This window comes from Trichosurus vulpecula, chromosome 4, assembly GCF_011100635.1.
Source record: "Trichosurus vulpecula isolate mTriVul1 chromosome 4, mTriVul1.pri, whole genome shotgun sequence".
Taxonomy (NCBI): Eukaryota; Metazoa; Chordata; class Mammalia; order Diprotodontia; family Phalangeridae; genus Trichosurus; species Trichosurus vulpecula.
Window position 1 is genome coordinate 243,906,129 of NC_050576.1, and position 20,823 is coordinate 243,926,951.

A 20,823-nucleotide genomic window follows, 5' to 3' on the forward strand; every position below is an offset into this window, starting at 1 on the left:
GTGTACATATGTGTGTCTAGAGAAAGGAGATCTTTTTCTTATGGATACAATTGTTTGGATTTTGCTTCCCCTATAGAATTTGTTTTTACCTTGCTTTGTGTCCCCAGAGCTTATCATGGTGTCTGACACATAATAATCACTTCATAAATGCTTGCTGATTGACTGACTAACCATTTCCCACTTTTCAGAATTCACAGTTTGTTTAAATAGGCTATTGCTGGAAATTGGAATCTGAAATTAAGCTAGGTCTGGGTTAGTGCAAACAGTGAATCCCCTGAAGTGGTCCCATATATATCATTCACATGATCGATCTGTACCTATCTGTCACCAAAATGCTTATACTTTTTGAACCAGGGATTCCACTGCTGGGCATTTATAACTTCAAGAAGGTAAAAAGAAGGTGCTTAATACACCAAAACATTTATGTCTGTACTTTTGTGGTAACAAAGAACTAGAAAGAAACAGATTAGCTGCTCAGTGGGTAGGAGCTAAACAAACTTTGGGGAAGGCACAAGCATTAAGGGGAACCTGGAAGGGTCTCATTAGAAGGTGGGGTTTAAGCTAAGTCTTTTTTTTTTAATATTTTAGTATTTTTTTTTCCCAATTACATGTAAAGATAGTTTTTTTTTCTTGCAAAATTTAAGACTTTTTTACTTTTCCTTTTTTTTTTTTGTTTTTTCTTTGTAATTTTTTAAATGATTTGTTTTTAGTTTTTTAATATTCACTGCTATAGGATTTTGAGCTCTAAATTTTCTTCCCCTCCCCAAGATGGCATGCAATCTGTATAGGCTATACATGTACAGTCATATTAAACATATTTCCACATTAGTCATGTTGTAAAAGAAGAATCAGAAAGGGAAAAACCACAAGAAAGAAAAAAAAAGAGAAAACAGTATACTTCAATCTCCATTCAGACTCCATAGTTCTTTCTCTGGATGTGGTTAGTATTTTCCATCATGAGTCTTTTGGAATTGCCTTGGATCAATGTATTGCTAAGAAGAGATAAGTCTATCATAGTTGATCATCATACAATGTTGCTGTGTACAGTGTTCTTCTGGTTCTGCTCACCTCACTCAGCATCAATTCATATAAGTCTTTTCAGGTTTTTCTGAAGTCTGCCTGCTCATCATTTCTTTCATTCATATACCACAACTTGTTCAGCCATTCCCCAATTATTGGGCGTCACCACAATTTCTAGTACTTTGCCACCACAAAAAGAGGTGCTATAAATATTTTTGTACATGTAGGTCCTTTTCCCTTTTTTATGATCTCTTTGGCATACAGACCAAGTAGTGGTATTGCTGGATCAAAGGGTATGCACAGTTTTATGTCCTTTTGGGCATAGTTCCACATTACTCTACAGAATTGTTGGATGAGTCCACAACTCCACCAATAATGCATTAGTGTTCCAATTTTCCTCACATCTTCTCCAGCATTTACCATTTTCCTGTTTCGTCATTTAGCCAATCTTACAGGTATGATGTGATACCTCAGAGTTGTTTTGATTTGCATTTCTCTTGTCAATAGTAATTTAGAGCATTTTTTCATATGACTGTAGATATCTTTAATTTCTTCCTCTGAAAACTGCCTATTCATATCCTGTGACCATTTGGCAATTGGTGACTTGAATTCTTATAAATTCAGCTCAGTTCTCTACATATTTTAGAAATGAGACCTTTATCAGAGACACTGATTGTAAAAATTGTTTCCCAACTTTCTGCTTTCCTTTTAATCTTGGTTACATTGGTTTTGTTTGTGTAAAACCTTTTTAATGTGATCAGAATTATTATTTTTGCATTTCATTATGTTCTCTCTTGTTAGGTTATAAATTCCTCTGTTCTACATAGATCTAACAGGTAAACTATTCCTTGCTCTCCTACTTTGCTTATGGTATCATCCCTTATGTCTAAATTATATACCCATTTTGAACTTATCTTGGTATAGGGTGTGAGATGTTGGTCTAAGCCTAGTTTCTGCCAAACTATTTTTCAGTTTTCCCAGCAGTTTTTGTCAAATAGTGGGTGCTTATCCAGGAAGGTAGAGTCTTTGGATGTATAAAACAGTAGATTACTATAGTCGTTGACTACTGTGTCTTGTGTACCTAACCTATTCCACTGATCCACCAGTTCTTAGCCAGTACCAATTGGTTTTGATAAATGCCGCTTTATAATACAGTTTTAGATCTTATATGGCTAGGCCACCTTCCTTTACATTTTTTTCATTAATTCCCTTGGTATTCTTGACCTTTTTAAACAATTAATTAATTTATTTTTAGTTTTCAACATTCACTTTTATAAGATTTTGACTTCCAAATTTTTCCCCATTCCCAAGATAGCATGTAATCTGATATAGGGTATACATGTACAATCATATTAAATATATTTCCACATTAGACAACGTTTTTGTTCTTCCAGATGAATTTTTAAATAATTTTTCCTGCTCTATAAAGTAATTTTTCAGTAGTTTGATTGGTATGGCACTGAATAAGTAAATTAAGTAGAATTGTCATTTTTATTATATTAGCTTGGCCTACCCATCAGCAGCTGATATTTTCCCAATTGTTTAGATCTGACTTTGTGTGAAAAGTGTTTTGTAATTAATGTTCATATAGTTCCTGGGTTTGTCTTGGCAGGTAAGCTCACAAATATTTTATATTATCTACAGTTATTTTAAATGGAATTTCTCTATCTCTTGCTGCTAGGCTTTGTTAGTAATATATAGGAATGCTGACGATGTGGATTTATTTCATATTCTGCAACTTTGCTAAAGTTGTCTATTATTTCAAGTAGTTTTTTACTTGATTCCCTAGGATTCTCTAAGTATACCAGCATGTCATTTGCAAAGAGTGATAGTTTTGTTTACTCACTGCCTTTTCTAATTCCTTCAAATTCTTTTTATTCCCTTATTGCTATAGCTAACATTTTTAGTGCGTTTTTTTTTTTTGGAGGGAGGAGGCAAGGCAATTGGGGTTAAGTGACTTGCCCAAGGTCACACAGCTAGTAAGTGTCAAGTATCTGAGGCTGGATTTTAACTTAGGCCCTCCTGACTCCAGGGCCAGTACTCTATTCACTGTGCCACCTAGCTGCCTCTATAGTACCACATTGAATAACTTGGTGATAATAGACATCCTTGTTTCACCTCCCCTTCTTAATAGAAATGTATCTTCCTATGTAGGGAAACAGTTTACATCTTATTGAATAACATTTTTTTTCTTTCCTTGTTTTTCTTTTTATCCTTCTCTTGAGTCTTGTATTTGAAGATTGAATTTTCTGTTCTGCTCTGGGCTTTTCATCAAGGAAATATGAAAATCTCCTATTTCATTGAATATCCATCTTTTCCCCCTGAAAGATTATGCTCAGTTTAGCTGGGTAGTTGATTTTTGGTTGTAATCCAACCTCCTTTGCCTTCCAGAATATCAAATTCCTAGCCCTTTGATCCCTTAATGTAAAAGCTGCTACATCTTGTGTTATCTTGATTGTGTTTCCACAATATTTGAATTGCTTCTTTCTGGCTGCTTACAATGTTTTCTCCTTGACCTGGGAACTCTGGAATTTGGCTACAATATTCCTAGGAGTTTTCCTTTTGGGATCTTTTTCAAGAGGCAGTTGGTAGAATCTTTAAACTTCTATTTTATCCTCTGGTTCTAGAATATCAGGGCAGTTTTCCTTGATAATTTCTTGAAAGATGATGTCTAAAGCTCCTTTTTTGATCATGGCTTTCAGGTAGTCCAGTAATTTTTAAATTATCTCTCCTGGATCTATTTTCCAGGTCAGTGGGTTTTTCCAATGAGATATTTCACATTGTCTTCTATTTTTCCATTGTTTTGGTTCTTTTTTACAATTTCTTGATTTCTCATAAAGTCATTAGCTTCCACTCATTCCATTCTAATTTTTTAAGGAATTATTTTCTTCAATGATTTTTTTGGACCTCCTTTTACATTTGACCAAGTCTGCTTTTTAAGGCATTCTTCTCCTCATTGGCTTTTTGGACCTCTTTTGCCATTTAGGTTAGTCTATTTTTTAAGGCGTTATTTTCTTTAGTATTTTTTTTTGGGTCTCCTTTAGCAAGCTGTTGACTTGTTTTTCATGATTTTCTTGTATCACTCTCATTTCTCTCCCCACTTTTTCCTCTTCTTCTCTTACTTGATTTTTCAAATCCTTTTTGAGCTCTTCCATGGCTTGAGACAAATTCATATTTTTCTTGGAGGCTTTTGATGTAGGATCTTTGACTTTGTTGTCTTCTTGTGGCTGTCTATTTTGATCTTTGTCACCAAAGTGAGATGCTATAGTCTGAGGTTTTTTATGCTATCTGCTCATTTTTGCAGCCAATAATTGGCTTTTTAGCTCTTTGCCAAGGTAGCACTCTGCTTCCGGAGTGAAGAGTGCTTTGTCCCAAGCTTCAGGGGTTTTGTGCTGCTTTTTTCAGAGCTACTTCTAGCCACCTGTAAATTTTTAGTTCTTCCGAGGTAGTATGATCCAATGAGCTGTGTTTAGTCCTCTCCTGGACTGTGCTTTAATCTGTGAGTGATCTCAAGCATTTTTTTCTGCCATGTAACTACCAGGACTCCCTCCACAGCTACTACAAGCTCTGCCACACCAGCGCTCTTTCTCATCCCAGAAACACCAGCCAGGACTGCACCCCAGATCCAAGCAAGGCAAAGCAAGAGAATCCTGCCTCAGTGCCAGCAAGAGATCCCTGCATTGCTGCTCTGATCAGCAGCTTGATTTCTTCCCACTGTCTGTGGGCCTGGAGCTTGAAAGCAGCAGCTGCTGCCATCTCTGCTGCCACAGCCACCTCTATGGCCCTGAGGCTGGGGCCAGACTGCACCCTTCTCTCACCTAGGTCCAACAGAGTTTTCCCACTGACCTGCTAAATTGTCTTTGGCATGTGTGGGTTGAGAAGTCTGGAAACCGCCAAAGCTCAGTGATTCAGGGCCCTGAGGCCTGCTTCGCCTGGTTTGCTCTGGCCTGTTCTGGTGCAGCTCACGCTGGGTTAGGCTCTGCCCCCTGCATGGTGTGATAGACCCCTTCCCAGTGACCATCTAGGCCATCTTGGGCTGGAGACTTGTTTCACTCTGTTATTTTGTGGGTTCTGTAGCTCTAGAATTTATTTAGAGTCATATTTTACAGGTGTTTGGAGGTATTTGGGGGAGAGCTTAAGGAAGTCCCTATTTTCTGTCTGCCGGCTTGGCTCTGCCCCCTCACCTGCCCAATTTAAAGGAATTATTTTCTTCAGTTAGCTTTTGTACCTCCTTTTCTTTTTTTTATATTTAATTTATTTAATATATTTAGTTTTCAGCATTGATTTTCACAAGAGTTTGAATTACAAATTTTCTCCCCATTTCTACCCTCCTCCCACTCCAAGATGGCGTATATTCTGGTTGCCCCGTTCCCCAGTCAGCCCTCCCATCTGTCACCCCATGCCCCTCCCATCCCCCTTTCCCTTCTTCTCTTGTAAGGCAAGATAAATTTCTACACCCCATTGCCTGTGTATCTTATTTCCTAGTTGCATGCAAAAACTTTTTTGTTGTTGTTTTTGAACGTCTGTTTTTAAAACTTTGAGTTCCAGATTCTCTCCCCTCCCCACCCACCCTCCCTAAGAAGGTAAGCAATTCAACATAGGCCACATGCATATCATTATGTAAAACCCTTCCACAATACTCAGGTTGTGAAAGATTAACTATGTTTTGCTCCTTCCTAACCTATGCCCCTTTATTGAATTTTCTCCCTTGACCCTGTCCTTTTTCGAAAGGGTTTGTTTTTGATTACCTCCTCCCCATGTCTGCCCTCCCTTCTATCATCCCCCTTTTTTATCTTCTTCCTCCTTCTTTCCTGTGGGGTAAGATACCCAATTGAGTGTGTATGGTATTCCCTCCTCAGGTCAGATCCAATGAGAGCAAGATTTACTCATTCTTCCTCACCTGCCCCCTCTTCCCTTCCTACAGAACCACTTTTTCTTGCCACTTTTATGCAAGATAATTTACCCCATTCTATCTCTCCCTTTCTCCCTCTCTCAATATATTCCTCTCTTATCCCTTAATTTGATTTTATTTTTTTAGATATCATCCCTTCATATTCAACTCTCCCTGTGCCCTCTGTGTATGTGTGTATATATATATACACATACATAGACATACACATATGTATATATATGCATATTCCTTTCAGCTACTATGATACTGAGGTCTCATGAATCATACACATCATCTTTCCACATAAGAATGCAAACAAAACAGTTCAACTTTAGTAAGTCCCTTATGATTTCTCTTTCTTGTTTACCTTTTCATGCTTCTCTTGATTCTTGTGTTTGAAAGTCAGATTTTCTATTCAGCTCTGGTCTTTTCACTGAGAAAGCTTGAAAGTCCTCTATTTTATTGAAAGTCTGTTTTGCCTTGGAGCATGATACTCAGTTTTGCTGGGTAGGTGATTCTAGGTTTTAATCCTAGCTCCATTGACCTCCGGAATATCATATTCCAAGCCCTTCGATTCCTTAATGTAGAAGCTGCTACATCCTGTGTTATCCTGATTGTTTTTCCACAATACTCAAATTGTTTCTTTCTGGCTGCTTACAGTATTTTCTCCTTGACCTGGGAGCTCTGGAATTTGGCGACAATGTTCCTAGGAGTTTTCTTTTTGGGATCTATTTGAGGAGGCGATCTGTGGATTCTTTCAATTTCTATTTTACCCTCTGGCTCTAGAATATCAGGGCAGTTCTCCTTGATAATTTCTTGAAAGATGGTATCTAGGCTGTTTTTTGATCATGGCTTTCAGGTAGTCCAATAATTTTTAAATTATCTCTCCTGGATCTATTTTCCAGGTCAGTGGTTTTTCCAATGAGATATTCCACATTGTCTTCCGCTTTTTCATTCCTTTGGTTCTGTTTTATAATATCTTGATTTCTCATAAAGTCACTAGCTTCAACTTGCTCCAGTCTAATTTTTTAGGTAGTATTTTCTTCAGTGGTCTTTTGGACCTCCTTTTCCATTTGGGTAATTCTGCCTTTCAAGACATTCTTCTCCTCATTGGCTTTTTGGAGCTCTTTTGCCATTTGAGTTAGTCTATTTTTTAAGGTGTTGTTTTCTTCAATGTTTTTTTCAGTATTTTTTTGGGTCTCCTTTAGCAAGTCATTGACTTGTTTTTCATGGTTTTCTTGCATGATTCTCATTTCTCTTCACAGTTTTTCCTCTTCTTCTCTAACTTGCTTTTCCATCTCCTTTTTGAGCTCTTCCAACCCCTGAGACCAGTTGATGTTTTTCTTGGAGGCTTTTGATGTAGGCTCTTTGACTTTGTTGACTTCTTCTGGCTGTATGTTTTGGTCTTCTTTGTCACCAAAGAAAGATTCCAGAGTCTGAGACTGAATATGAGTGCGTTTTTGCTGCCTGGCCATGTTCCCAGCCAACTTACTTGACCCTTGTCAGGGTATGACTGCTTGTAGAGCAAAGAGTACTTTGTTCCAAGCTTGAGGGGGTGCACCGTTGATTTCAGAGCTATTTCTATACAGCCAGCTCTGCCACACCAGCACTCCTCCTTTCCCAAGAACCGCCAACCCGGACCTGATGCAAATCTTAAGCAGGCTCTGCACTCCTGCTCTGATCTGCCTCTTAATTCCTCCCAGCTGGTGGGCCTGGGGCCGGAAGTAACTGCAGGTGTAGTTCTGCAGCTGCACCTCCCCTGCTGCCCCTGGGGTAGTGGCTGAACTGGGAACTCTGTCCCCCACAGCTTTTCCCACTAACCTTCTCTGTTGTCTTTGGTGTTTGTGGGTTGAGAAGTCTGGTAACTGCCACAGCTCACTGATTCAGGGCGCTAGGGCCTGTTCCGCCCGGTTCCTGGTCTGGTTGGTCCTGCCTCCATCTACGCTGAGCTCCGCTCCCCTCCGCTCCGTGTGCGATATACCTCAACCAGTAACCATCCAGGCCATCCTGGGCCGGATCCCTGCTTCCCTCTGCTATTTTGTGGGTTCTGCAGTTCTAGAATTTGTTCAGAGCCATTTTTTATAGGTTTTTGGAAGGACCAGTAGGGAGCTCACGCAAGACCCTGCTTTCCAGCTGCTATCTTGGCTCCCCCCCCCCCCCCCCCTTGTACCTCCTTTTCTATTTGGCCAATTCTGCTTTAAAAGGAGTTGTTTTCTTTTTGTGTTTTTAAAATTTATTTATTTTTAGTTTTCAACATTTACTTCCATAAGATTTTGAGTTCCAAATTTTCTCCCCGTCTCTCCCCTCTCTCCACCCCAAGATGAAGTGTAATTTGATACAGGCTCTATATATATGTTCGTATTGAACCTATTTTCACATTAGTCATGTTGTAAAGAAGAATTAGGCCCAGTGGGAGAAATGAGAAAGAAGAAACAAAAAAAAAAAAGAGCAAAGAATATGCTTTGATCTGCATTCAGACTGCAAAGTTCTTTCTCTGGATGTGGATATCATTTTCCATCATGAGTCCTTTGGAGTTGTCTTAGGGCCTTGTACTGCTAAGAGATAAGTCTATCAAAGTCATTTCACAATATGGCTGTTACTAATGTATAATGTTCTCCTGGTTCTGTTCACTTCAATCAGCATCAGTTCATATGAATCTTTCCAGGTTTTTCTGTGGTCTGCCTGCTCATCATTTCTTATAGCACAATAGTATTCCATTACGTTCATATACCACAACTTGTTCAGCCATTTCCCAACTGACGGGCATCCCCACAGTTTCCAATTCTTTGACACCACAAAAAGAACTTCTATAAATATTTTTGTACATGTAGGTCCTTTTCCCTTTTTTATGATCTCTTTGGCATACAGACCAAGTAGTGGTATTGCTGGATCAAAGGGTATGCACAGTTTTGTGTCCTTTTGGGCATAGTTCCAAATTACTCTACAGAATGGTTGAATGAGTTTACAACTCCACCAGTAATGCATTAGTGTTCCAATTTTCCTCACATCTTCTCCAGCATTTACCATTTTCCTGTTTCGTCATTTTGCCAATCTTACAGGTATGATGTGATACCTCAGAGTTGTTTTGATTTGCGTTTCTCTCGTCAATAGTAATTTAGAGCATTTTTTCATATGACTATAGATACCTTTAATTTATTTCTCTGAAAACTGTTCATATCCTTTGACTATTTATGAATTTGGGGATGACTTGAATGCTTATAAATTCAACTCAGTTCTCTATATATTTTAGAAATGAAGCCTTTATTAGAAACACTGGTTGTAAAAATTCTTTCCCAATTTTCTAATCTTGGTTGCATTGGCTTTGTGCAAAAACTTTTCAATTTAATGTAATCAAAATTATCCACTTTGCATTTCATAATGTTCTCTCTCTCGTTTGGTCATAAATTCTTCCCTTCTCCATAAATCTGACAAGTAAATTATTCCTTGCTCTCCCAGTTTGCTTATAGTGTCAGCCTTTATATTTAAATTATGTACTCATTTTGACTTTATTTTGGCATAGGGTGTAAGATGTTAGTCTAGGCCTAGTTTCTGCCATACTATTTTCCAATTTTCCCAGCAGTTTTTGTCACATAGTGAGTTCTTATCCCGGAAGTTGGAGTCTTCGGGTTTATCAAGCAGTAGTGTATTATAGTCATTGACCACTGTGTCTTGTGTACCTAACCTATTCCACTGATCCACCACTCTATTTCTTAGGCAGTACCAAGTACTTTTGATGATTGCTGTTTTATAACATAGTTAAGGAGTTATTTCCTTCAGTGGATTTTTTTTTCCATTTGGCCAATTCTATTTTTTAAGGAGTTCTTCAGTCAATTTTTGTGTTTCTTTTCCAAGCTGTTGACTCTTTTTTCATAATTTTCCTTCATAACTCTCATTTCTTTTCCTAGTTTTTCGTCTACCTCTTACTGAATTTTTAAGATCCTTTTTGAGCTCTTCCAAGAGGATTTTTTCGGCTTAAGAATTCGTATTTCCCTTTGAGGCTTTACATGTAGGCAGTGCAATGTGATTGTTCTCTTCATAGTTTGTGTTTTGATCTTCCCTACTGCCATAATAGTTTTCTATGGTTAAGGTTGTCTTTTGTTTCTTGCATTTTTCAGCCTATTTTATGACTTTTAAAGTCAAGCTCTGCTTCTGGGGCACAGGGGCGGCACTATCCCAAGCTTCTCATGCTGGGGGCCAGGAGCGTGGTCACTAGCTTTCCATGCCAAGGCCTCAGATGCTGATGGCTTGGCCACTGCACTGGGGGTGACCCAGCCTAGTCACACCTGTTATGCCGTTTGGTGGCTTATATTTGCCTTCTGCCTAGAGGCTGGAGACTTCACCACTGGCCTGCTGAGCTAGGACAGGGGAGCCTGGATTGCTGATCTGTGCTGTGGCTAAGAGCCTCCCTCCAGCTTGCCCAGACACCATCTGCACTGGGCTATGCTCCCCTTTTATCCAAGTGAGAACCTTTCCTGAAGTCCTTTTAAGTTATCTTAGGCCGGAAAATTGTTTCACTCCATATTTTTTGTGGGTTCTGTCGCTCCAGAATTTGTTTAGAGGCTTGATTTAACATTGCTTCTGAGGGAAATGGGAGAGCTCAGGCAACTTCCTGGTTTCTCTCCTTATCTTGGCTCTGCCGAATTTATCTTCTTTTAGGAACTACTTAGTAAAAATTATTTCTGAGCAAGAAGAATGTCATTTCTACTTTTCCTTACATTTTAGATCTAGACTAGTTTAACAGAAAACAAAATAAAATTTCTTTAACAAAAGTGAGCAAGCATAGGGATTTTTTTAGACTGTTTTGCCAAGGGACATGACTTGATCTTACACTTACCAGCAAGGGTGGAGAAAAGAATAAATACATTCGAACCAAAGTTAAATTACATACACATTTACACACACACATATATTTATGCATACAGGTGGCACAGCTACTGATTTGTAAAAGGGTAATGAAGGTAAATCTTGGTATATCTCTTTCTGCATAATTGTTGAGGCTTTCAAATAAAGTGACCTCTTTCTCTAGTGATTTTCTTACAGGACAGAAAAGACTATTGATAAACATTTCTCAGATGTCTATCTTAAAGTTTGAATGTCAGCCATTCCTTTACATTATCTTATGCTACTGAAAATTAAATATGAAAGGAAGAATAGAAAAGGCTACCACCCGTGCTTTTATTAAAGAAAATGAATGGTTGCGGTAGATTAGGCTAGATGGATCTAGAATATGGGGAGGAGGGCTTTATTTTGGGTGTAGCTGCAATGACCTCTTGAAAAGGCTTTTCTTGACTCAATAACTTAGGATCTATTTTTGTGACCTGGAATGTAGAAGTCAACTTGTCAGCAGAGTTGAAAAGTTAAAACCAATGTAGAATAAATTACAAAAGGCTTATTTTAATAGTTTGTGTAACGAATGGGGTGTCTTGTATTTCTGAGAAAAATCGGCAGGCAAGTACAAAAGTTAGCATCCATCTGGCACAGTGATAGTGATGGGCACAATCACCAAATAATAGACCCCCCCCCCCAATGAACTTGATTATATTTTAGCTGACAGGAAATGTCACAGCACGGATGTGGGGAGTGAATCCTGATTTATCTTTTTGTTCAGTCAGACCACTGACTTAGAGCAAAGATAAAAATACAAAGGTAGAAGAAAAAGAAATGAGGTAATATGGCATACAGTTAAACCAAGTTATTGATGTTAAGACAGGGAAAATATAAAGGACATCTGTACCAATTATAATTTCTCATAGAAAGTTAAGTGATATAAAACATTTGTCATGAAAAAAGATGCTAAAATAACCTAGAGACACCTTAGCAAAAAGTTGAATTATTTGCCAGATGGAAAAAGAGATGATTAGCCAAGGACACCACCAATTTAGTAAATAAGCTTGTTTGTAAAATATTACAAAAAAATGGAAGATTATGATCATCAGTGTCTCATAAAACAGTGAAAAGCAGTTGAAGGAAAAATCAATTTAAGGAAAACTAGATGAGTGCCTCAAGTAATAAAAGTCATCCTAAGGCCATCTGAGAGACAAAAGATGGAAAAAATCTGCAGGGATTTTTATAATATTGTAATAAAGGAATAATGGCAGAAGCTGAATGAAGGATGCCATCAGAGAAATATGTGATTGAAAAATAAAGGTCTGAGCTGTGTGACCCTGGGCAAATCGCTTAACCCTGAATGCCTCACCCTCCCCCCCCCCCCAAAAAAAAAGGCAGTTAGGTGGCACAGTAAGTAGAGCATTGGTCTTGGACTCAGGAGGACCTGAGTGCAAATGGGGCCTCAGACACTTGACACTTACTAGCTGTGTGATCTTGGGCAAGTCACTTAACCCCAATTGCCCCCTTCCCCCAAAATAAAGGCCTGGTTATGAGGTAAAAGCAAGGACTAATCTTGCCTTCTCACTTTCCATTGGTATCCTCAGGAAGTCAGTGTTAAGAAAGGCTTCCCTATTGTGCCTTTTTTTGAAGACATTGATAAAGGTTGCACAGAATTGTTAGGCATAGATGTGTGATCTGTATTACTGGCGGATTACTCATTGATTTGAGTACTGATGAGTGTTACCAGGATGTGGGAGGGCATGGAGGTTATGCCACATGAGAATTAGATGAAGCAACTAGGCATATTTAGCCTAAGACCTGATGATTCTCTTCAGGCATTTGAAGGAACTGCATAGGAAAGAGGCCTCAGACTTGCTCTTTTTGGCCACAGAAGTTTAAGTGAGGCAGATTAGACTGGACAGATAGATGACCACAAGAAATTGGTCTTTGTGTGTTGTTCCTAAAACATTTACCACCTGTTGGCAGGTATCATTGATGAGTAAAACATTTTTCTTTTCAGATGGATTTGTGTGATCTCATTAATTTGGATTCTCTGTGTTTTGGTACAAATAAACGTGCCTCTGTCTGCCCATTCATGCATTGTTCTGTAACCTTCCCCTCCAGCTCTACAAAGACGTGAAAGAAGGTGCTGCAACATCCCTGTGCTTTGGGACCAAGGGTGGTCGTTAGAATTCAGTTTGATTGCCTTCATTTCTGGCCTTTCAGCCTCACTTTGTGTCAGTTCATACAGGTCTTTACCTCCATCTCGTCCTAGTCATGACTTCTTATAGAACTATGATATTCCATTACGTTGATTTTACTGTTACTCGTTTAGCCTGTTCCCCAGTCAGTGACTTGTTTCCTACTACAGAGTGCTCTTATAAATATTTTGGGGTGTAACAGGTCTTTCTTTTGTGTCATTAGCTTTTTTTGGGCCATACGCTTCACAGTGGAATCTCTGGGTCAGAGGGTATGGACAGCTGAGTCCATTTTTTCATATAACCAGGAACACCAACAATGCATCAGTGGGCTTGTCACTCATGACATCCCCAGCATTGACTATGCTCATAATTTGTTCTCTTTGCCAGTTTGCTAAGTGTAGTATGAAACTCCAGAGCTGTTTTGATTTGGTTTGAGTTGTTTTTGATGTGTTGATCTTGATTTATGTATCTCTTATTACTAATGACTTGTATTCTTTCACATGGTTGCAAATAGTATGTACTTCTTTTCAGAAGTGTTTATTCATATCCTTTGATATCTATTGAAATGGCTTTTGGTCCTATTTATTTCTGTGTAGACAAACATCAGAGATATTTGACATCCCGTTATCTGCTTCCTCTGCTGTCCCAGTTGCATTTTGCTGATGCAAAAGCTTTTCAGTTTCCTCTAATTGACATTCCATCATTGCCTGTATCCTTTGGTTAAGAATTCACCCCCTAGGCAAGTGGTTTTGTAAGAATCAGGTTGGGAGTCCTTAAACTCAGAGGGAGCCAAGCCTGGCAAAAGAAAATTAAGGGGGGTAAAAATGGCTTTTGTTTTAAGCTGTATTAGGGGAAAGGTCGGGGGGTAAAGACAGAATTGGATCATTGCCTGGGAGTGAGCAAATTGATGAGAGGATGACTGGGACAAGCCAGAACCCCTCAATTTGCATTTTGTTTCTATTTTCTCTTCCAAAGAGAACAGTCTTTGGACCAGAAAGGATGGACCAAAAATGGTTAATAGGGAGTTGATAGACAAACCATGATGTTATAACTATTTCAATAAAACTGGTTTTCTTTACCCCCGCCCCCCCCAAAAAAGAATTCACCCCTTACCCAGAGCTGTGAAGGCACCTTATCTGATTCTTTTCTAATTTTTTAATGGTATGATATTTAATATTTAGGCCTATGATATTCCTTTTCAATTCTTTGAAGACTAGATGATATGACTGAGTGTGATGAAAAGGTCTAAGTCTGTAACAATATGCAAGCATATGGGAAAATGTTAATAACTATTCACATGTATATAAGTTTCTAAGATACATTCCTAACAGTAACCCAGAATACTCAATTTAGATAGGAAAACTGAGGCTCAGAGAAATCCCTTGTCTGTGACCACATGACAGTAAAGGGAAAGAGCAGCAGGAATGTCAGTTGAGAGAATTTGGTTGGAGAGAGAGAGATGCTCTGGATGGTTTTAGGCTGGCTGAATTTGTCCTGCCATCAAGGAAGCCAACTGTAAATCAATGTCAGGTATAAAACCCCAAGGCAAAGCTTGATCGAGAGGTTAGCACTTGAGTCATTTGCATGAAGTACGCTGGCTAGGCCAGTAGAGAAACCCCCGAGTGTTAGTGACTGGGATTCAAAGAAAAGGTAGTTAGGATTCCATGTATCCACCAACTCGTTTAGAGGACGGTCCATATGCTTCCTATCCACTAGCCTAGGACTGGAAACCAGAGAGCTTGGACATAAAAACCACTATGTAGACAAGTAAGAATCTTGTAAAGAAACCAATAACAAAGATAATAAACCATGATTATTCTTCATTTCTTTATGGCAGAGTACTTTGCATATATTATCTCATTTGAGTTTTACAACAACCCTGTGAGGCCAAGGCTATTATCCTTTTACAGAGTAGGAAGCGAAGGCCCAGGGAGATTGGGATTGGTCCTCATAGTCATATACTGTGAGTGTCTTAAGCAGGATTTAAATGCAAGTCTTCCCAAGACCAGCGCTCTATTTGCAATACCGTGCTGCCTGGGGAAATAAAAATGAATAAAGCAGTCTCTGCTCTCAGTGAGCCTACAGTTTGGTTAGTTACCAAGTACCGTGAAATTAACTGCCACCGTGGGACCACCAAGAACAAGAGGGTAACTTCCAAAGTGCTTTGTTGTTCAGTTGTTTCAGTTGTGTCTGACTTTTTGTGGCCCCATTTGAGGTTTCTTGGTGGAGATCCTGGAGGGGTTTGTGATTTCCTTCTCCAGCTCATTTTGTAGATGAGGAAACTGAGGTAAACAGGGTTAAGTGACTTGCCCAGGGTCACACAGCTAGGAAGTGTCTGAGGCTGGATTTGAACTTAGGAAGTTGAGTCTTCCTGACTCCGGGGCCTGCTTAGAGACCTTGTTAATGTGGGGAGTTTGGCTTGTTAGGCCGTGAGCTTGCAGGTTCTTGTAGAAGCGTCGCACTGTGCCGAGAAAGAAAGAGAATAGCCCCTGACCTTAAAACACGTAAGTTTGGTAAAAAACACAGTTAAGAGCTAAATAAATACTGAATACGCATGGTAGGTATTACTAAAAGGGATGCCGCGGGGTTACGGTATAACAACAATACTGATGATAAGCTAACAGTTATAGACTGCTTTAAGGTTTGCTGAGTGCTTCACACAAGTCACCTCCTCTGATCCTTAAAACAACCTTGGGAAGTAGGTGCTATGATTATCCCCATTTTATGGATAAGGAAACTGATGATAATAGTGTCTGGGACTGGGTTTGAATTAAGCTCTTCCTGACTCCAAGAAGGGGGAGCACTCAGATGAAAAGGCCACTGGGAAGCATACTTGTGGGAGCAGTGAGAAGAACAGTTTGGTGTCTTTGAGAAGTTAAGGTTTACTTTGTTTTTTCCTTTCAGGATCTGAGAAAACTCTAGATTCCACCATGGGGGATAACACTTTTAATGAACAAGATCCCATGCAGAAAAGTCCTTTGTCAGAACCTATAGATGTGAAACCTTCTGATATGACTTTACCGTTAACTCTGCCCCTTGGAACGGAGGACCACCAGATGCTGTTGCCTGTAACGGGCAGTCAGTCTCCATCATCGGACACATTGTTGAGATCGACTGTAAATGGGTATTCAGAACCACAGTTTATTTTTCTGCAGCAATTATATTGACTTTATGGGCAATATGGAATTTGCTAAATAAACAGCTCTGGTAGTGAATGTAAACCTCCCTGGCAAGGCGAACATCCTCATTCGCTGTCATTTGGGCTGTAATCATTACTTTTCACCCATTCAGCTAAGTAAAGGCGGCTGGCCCTGCGTCTCCTCTGTGCAATGCTCGGTTCTTATTTTTGTTTTGCTTGAAAAGTCAGATGTACGCATGTCATTTTTGGAGGATGAATTACAGTGAATGGTATTTTAAAACAGAAGGGGAAAACATTTCCATCAGTCAGTCCTGAAGACACATTTTTGTTTTCTAGAATTAGCCCTTAATTGTTCTGACAGCATCAGTCACTTCACCAAGTAAAATGGTGTCTTCCAGATTCTCCTTTTCTCTATTATTTAAAAGAATAAAATAGTCAGCTCTAGCCATCCCCTAGAATCGAGTTCACATTTCTGGCCAGAAAATCCAGGAGCCCAGGTGTGATTTATTTCTCTTCTCTACCGATATTTAAGCCTCTAAGAAAAAATAAAGAGGGAAAAAGTCTATCACAAGTGCTGCAAAGCTCTTCTTTTTCTGTGTCTACCAGAACACTGCTTTGTCAGTGCTCCATTCAAAAGTGACCCATCAATAGATAGCTAATGCCTTTTTTATATCAAAAAGCAGTTTCATAATTTGATCCGCTTTGACATAAGCTAAGGAAAAATTATCAAGCACATTTTTGGTAAGGAAAGCATGCTGGTTGAAAGGAAGATATATTAATTTTGTTTATTTTTCACCTTTTACACGCATACCTTTAAAAATTAAAATTAAATCCTAACAGTGAAAAAAGTGAAAAAGCCCCCAAAATTACAAGTTTAAAGCAGACTACAACTATAACTGCTGAAATCTGGTACTAGAGATTACATATAGTAAGATGTCAGATTTCAATATTCAGAGGAAAAATAGACTTTAAAAGCCCAGTCTTTTAGCACTACAAATGAATATACATCTTCACCAATAAGGCAGCTTTTCCTTTTCAGAATTCTCTCTCACTCCTCTAAACCATGGCAATAGGTTGTTTTTGTAGCTTTTTAAAAGTCCTTGTCAACCTGGATAGGCAAAAGCAGATTATTTTCATATTCATTTTCCACTAAATCGCTCTTATCCTGATCATCTGTCACCAAAATGTTTTTTTTTTTGTGGTTTTTTTTTTTTTAAACTGCTCTCTGGCACCATATGGTTAACAGGATTTCCAGTTCCACAGAGGCAGTTTGTGTCTCGCTGATTAAACACATTCTGACTCCTTGTTTGTGCCAAACAAGCCACAATCACATATTTTTCTTTTCTTAGATTGCTTCTGTAATAAGTCTAATGCATTTTCTATTTATCTAATTATGTCCTTATCTGCTTGGTGCCCAAGTCACAGTAGAGCCTTGTATTTACTATATAGTATAGTATAGTCTAGTAAATCTTGGCAGCTGGTGTGAGAATATCATCACTGACCTCACCACATCCCTCAAGCCAGGGACCTGGTGGACTGAATATTGAGGTCAAAATATTACCTTAGTAATTTTTTTTTGGCACAAGTACCTTTAAGGAACAAAAATTAAAGGCAACATTTGAGCACAAGAAAAATTAATTAGTAAACCTGAAACGTACATTTTTGTTAATCACATGTATTGATTGCTCTACATTTCATCAGTATATTTCTGAAAAAAATGTAAAATGACTAGCCCATTCAGATTTAAATTCATCAGGATTTCAAAGGAGTATATAAAGAAAATAAAACAATCAGATCCGTTCTTGTAAAATAACACCAAAGAGAGCCTGGAATTTCTAATGGATCATCATTAAATCAAACATCACGTTTTAGGCTATCTTCTTAGAGCAACAATCATCCCTTATCAAGGGTCATGGCATGAAGTGGCAGATAGTCTTGTTCTGTGCTTTTTTTCCCCTTATTGCTGGTTAATTTTTCAGTTCAGTTATGTTTTTGATCATTTTTGATGTCATTTACTTCACTGTTTAATATTTTATTTTTATTAGTCATTATAAGTTTTTAAATTATTGCCTGAGCCTGTTCTTACCTGCTTTTCCAAAACAGCAATATAAAGAGAACAAAATCCCGCGCCTTCCTGGGGATGGTTTTTTAATAGTTGGATTCTTTTGTGATGTGCGTATATTTTTTCTTGTAGCTGATGGTGTTTAGTGCTCATATAAGACACCAGCCTTAAAGGAAGCTCTGTGTGACACCCACATTGAAATGATCTTAAATTTCCTCTTTGATATCATTTTATGGTTTGGTTTTTTTTTTTTTGGCAACTGGCAATTGAAAAGTCCATTGTAACAGAGATGGCTGTGAATTTGTGACATATGGCCCACTTTTTATAGCTCAACCTACTTAGGTCATTTATTGTTTTTTTCTAACCAAATCTACACCATTGTTTTTGGTCTGTGTACTGATTTAGCGTGCTGTTTCATGGCAGGCCCTGCCAATCTAAAAAGAAAAGAACATTTTAACTCATGTGTCAGATCAATATCATCTTTGTGTTAAAACTAAATACATCTATGATGTGCTGTTGTGGGAAGAGATTGCTTGTTCTTTTTAAATGAATTTATTATTTACATTGAATTACTGAGCAAGTTTATTCTGAAGAGCACACTGAGAGGTGGAATGTACTTTCTATGTGAATTTGTTTTGTACTTGTAATATTAGATTATTTCTACTGTATTCTTAGATTTCCAACTAAAAAAGCTTAGATTTATATATCAGTCATTTTAGATGTTTGTAAATAGCATTTGTTTGGTGGTCTTTATTTACAGATTATTTTTAATACTGATTTTAGAAAATTATTTTAACCTTTCCAGAGTCTGATACAATTCTATTGCAGCAATAATTAAATAGTGTACCCTACAAATTTCTTTCTATATGCTGTTTACAGAATTCATGAAAATGAATACACTTGATATATTAACTGTGTTACACTAAATTAATGTCATGTGTACTAACTTTTTAATCATTGTTCTGCACATTTCTTATCTCCAGTAAGAGATATTTTTGTGTAAACTTTCCACCTACTTCTATGAGATTTTTTAGAAGTGTCTGGATACTGGCTAGAAGTACCTTGTAGCAGAAAGACCTGTTTTTACACAATTTAAGTTAATGTCTTTTAAAAATAATTTTCAAATGTTACTAAAGTTTAGTCACTGTGAGAGGTGCTTTTTTTCTGCTTGAGTAATTCTTCATACCTCCTTTTTATTTTGTTGTTAATTGAAGGAGTTTAGAACATATCAGAAAAATTATGGTATAGACAAAGTACTCTTCTAAAAATAGGGCAGTAGTGAAAATTTTTGTTAATTTTAAGAACAAAGTTGCTAAAATGGACACTATGTGACCTGTTTCTCTAATAACTATCTGCTTTTGAATATAGGATAAATGTGGGATTTACATAGCATTGCCTATAGTCATTCCTTTGAATATGATACCTGGTGAGCGTCTGGGATGATTTATTTGTTAATTCCTACCTGATAGCTTTTGAACTAAACGTAGGGTGCAACATTTGGTTTCCAACGGATTGTCAAGAGTTGGAACATAAGAAAGTTGCAAAAATGATTTTCGCGTGGTCTTCCATACTGCTGTATGGCTGTTTTTTATTTGTCCACACAGCTCAAAATGAAGTGATGAGCTCAAGGAAAGAAGTAGACAGATGGGTGACTCTCTAATCCCTGGCCCAGTCAGGTCACTGGGGGAACAGGTAATCCTACCTGTCTTAAACTTCAATTCCAAATACAGATCCACAGTGTTGCTTTAAAAATAACCAAACCTGGAAGATGAATGTTCACTGAGTTTCAAGGGGAAAGTTCCTGGCAGTGAGGCTGGGTCAGTGAGCAGTGTGCGTGCAGGGCTTTGAGAAAAGACTAAACTGGCCGAGTCATCTTGTCTTAAGAGCAGTGAATACATGGAAAGAATGGGGGAGAGTGACCCAAGATGGATAAGAAGCGGAGATAATCAGTGTAGTTAAGTTAATCCATTCTGTGGGGAAATGTCTACTTCTTCCTTACCTCTCATATAGATAAGCTGAAATGAAAGCTTCATGAGGTTGAAAAGTTGAAACTCAAGCCATAATCAGTCTCCTTTGTGTAATTTAGAAACAAAGCTCGGCATAGAAAATGTTGTGTAGACACAATCCAGTGTCTAATTCTTAGATATAACTGTATTTTATTATATAAATTAATAGAAATTATGTAGTTAAGTCCCCATTGATCTAAAATGAAGGAGGGAAAGCCTGTTGGATCTATGGATCCCATCCTGGTTGCTTAACAGCTTTGGGACTAAGAACAAATCATTTAATTTCTTTGAATTCAGTTTCCTCATCTGTGGGTAGAGATGGTACTAGATACATCGAAGGACTATTATGAGGAAAATCTAGAAGGTCATGCAGTGTGAGGGAAAACATTTTAGGCTGAGAGCCACTTAAGATTTGGGTGGTCCTGGAAAATTCACTGAATTGCTCTAGATCTAAGTTTCCTTGTTTGTAAAATCAAGAGGTTGGACTAGATGACCTATAAGTTCTCTTCCAGCACAAAATCTATAATCCATTGTGTGTCAAGGTACTCGGCAGACCTTAAAGCATGATAATATGCTTTATGATATGAATTCTTGTTGTGATTACTACAGAGTAATGAGGATATTTGCATGTATTATATATAATTGATATTTATATCAAACTTCAAAGTTTATAAAGC

At 38.1% G+C, this 20,823-nt stretch overlaps 1 protein-coding gene across 2 annotated transcripts in view; it reads left to right on the forward strand.

Annotated features, from left to right (window-relative positions):
• MYNN (myoneurin) overlaps window positions 1-19,532 on the forward strand; it is a 33,732-nt gene extending 14,200 nt beyond the window's left edge. For both annotated transcript variants that reach the window (XM_036755135.1, XM_036755136.1), the window contains one exon: window positions 15,844-19,532. In XM_036755135.1, the coding sequence (XP_036611030.1) occupies window positions 15,844-16,106 (263 nt within the window). In that variant the 3' untranslated portion in view covers window positions 16,107-19,532. The remainder of the gene's footprint in view (window positions 1-15,843) is intronic.
• Window positions 19,533-20,823: the final 1,291 nt, after the last annotated feature.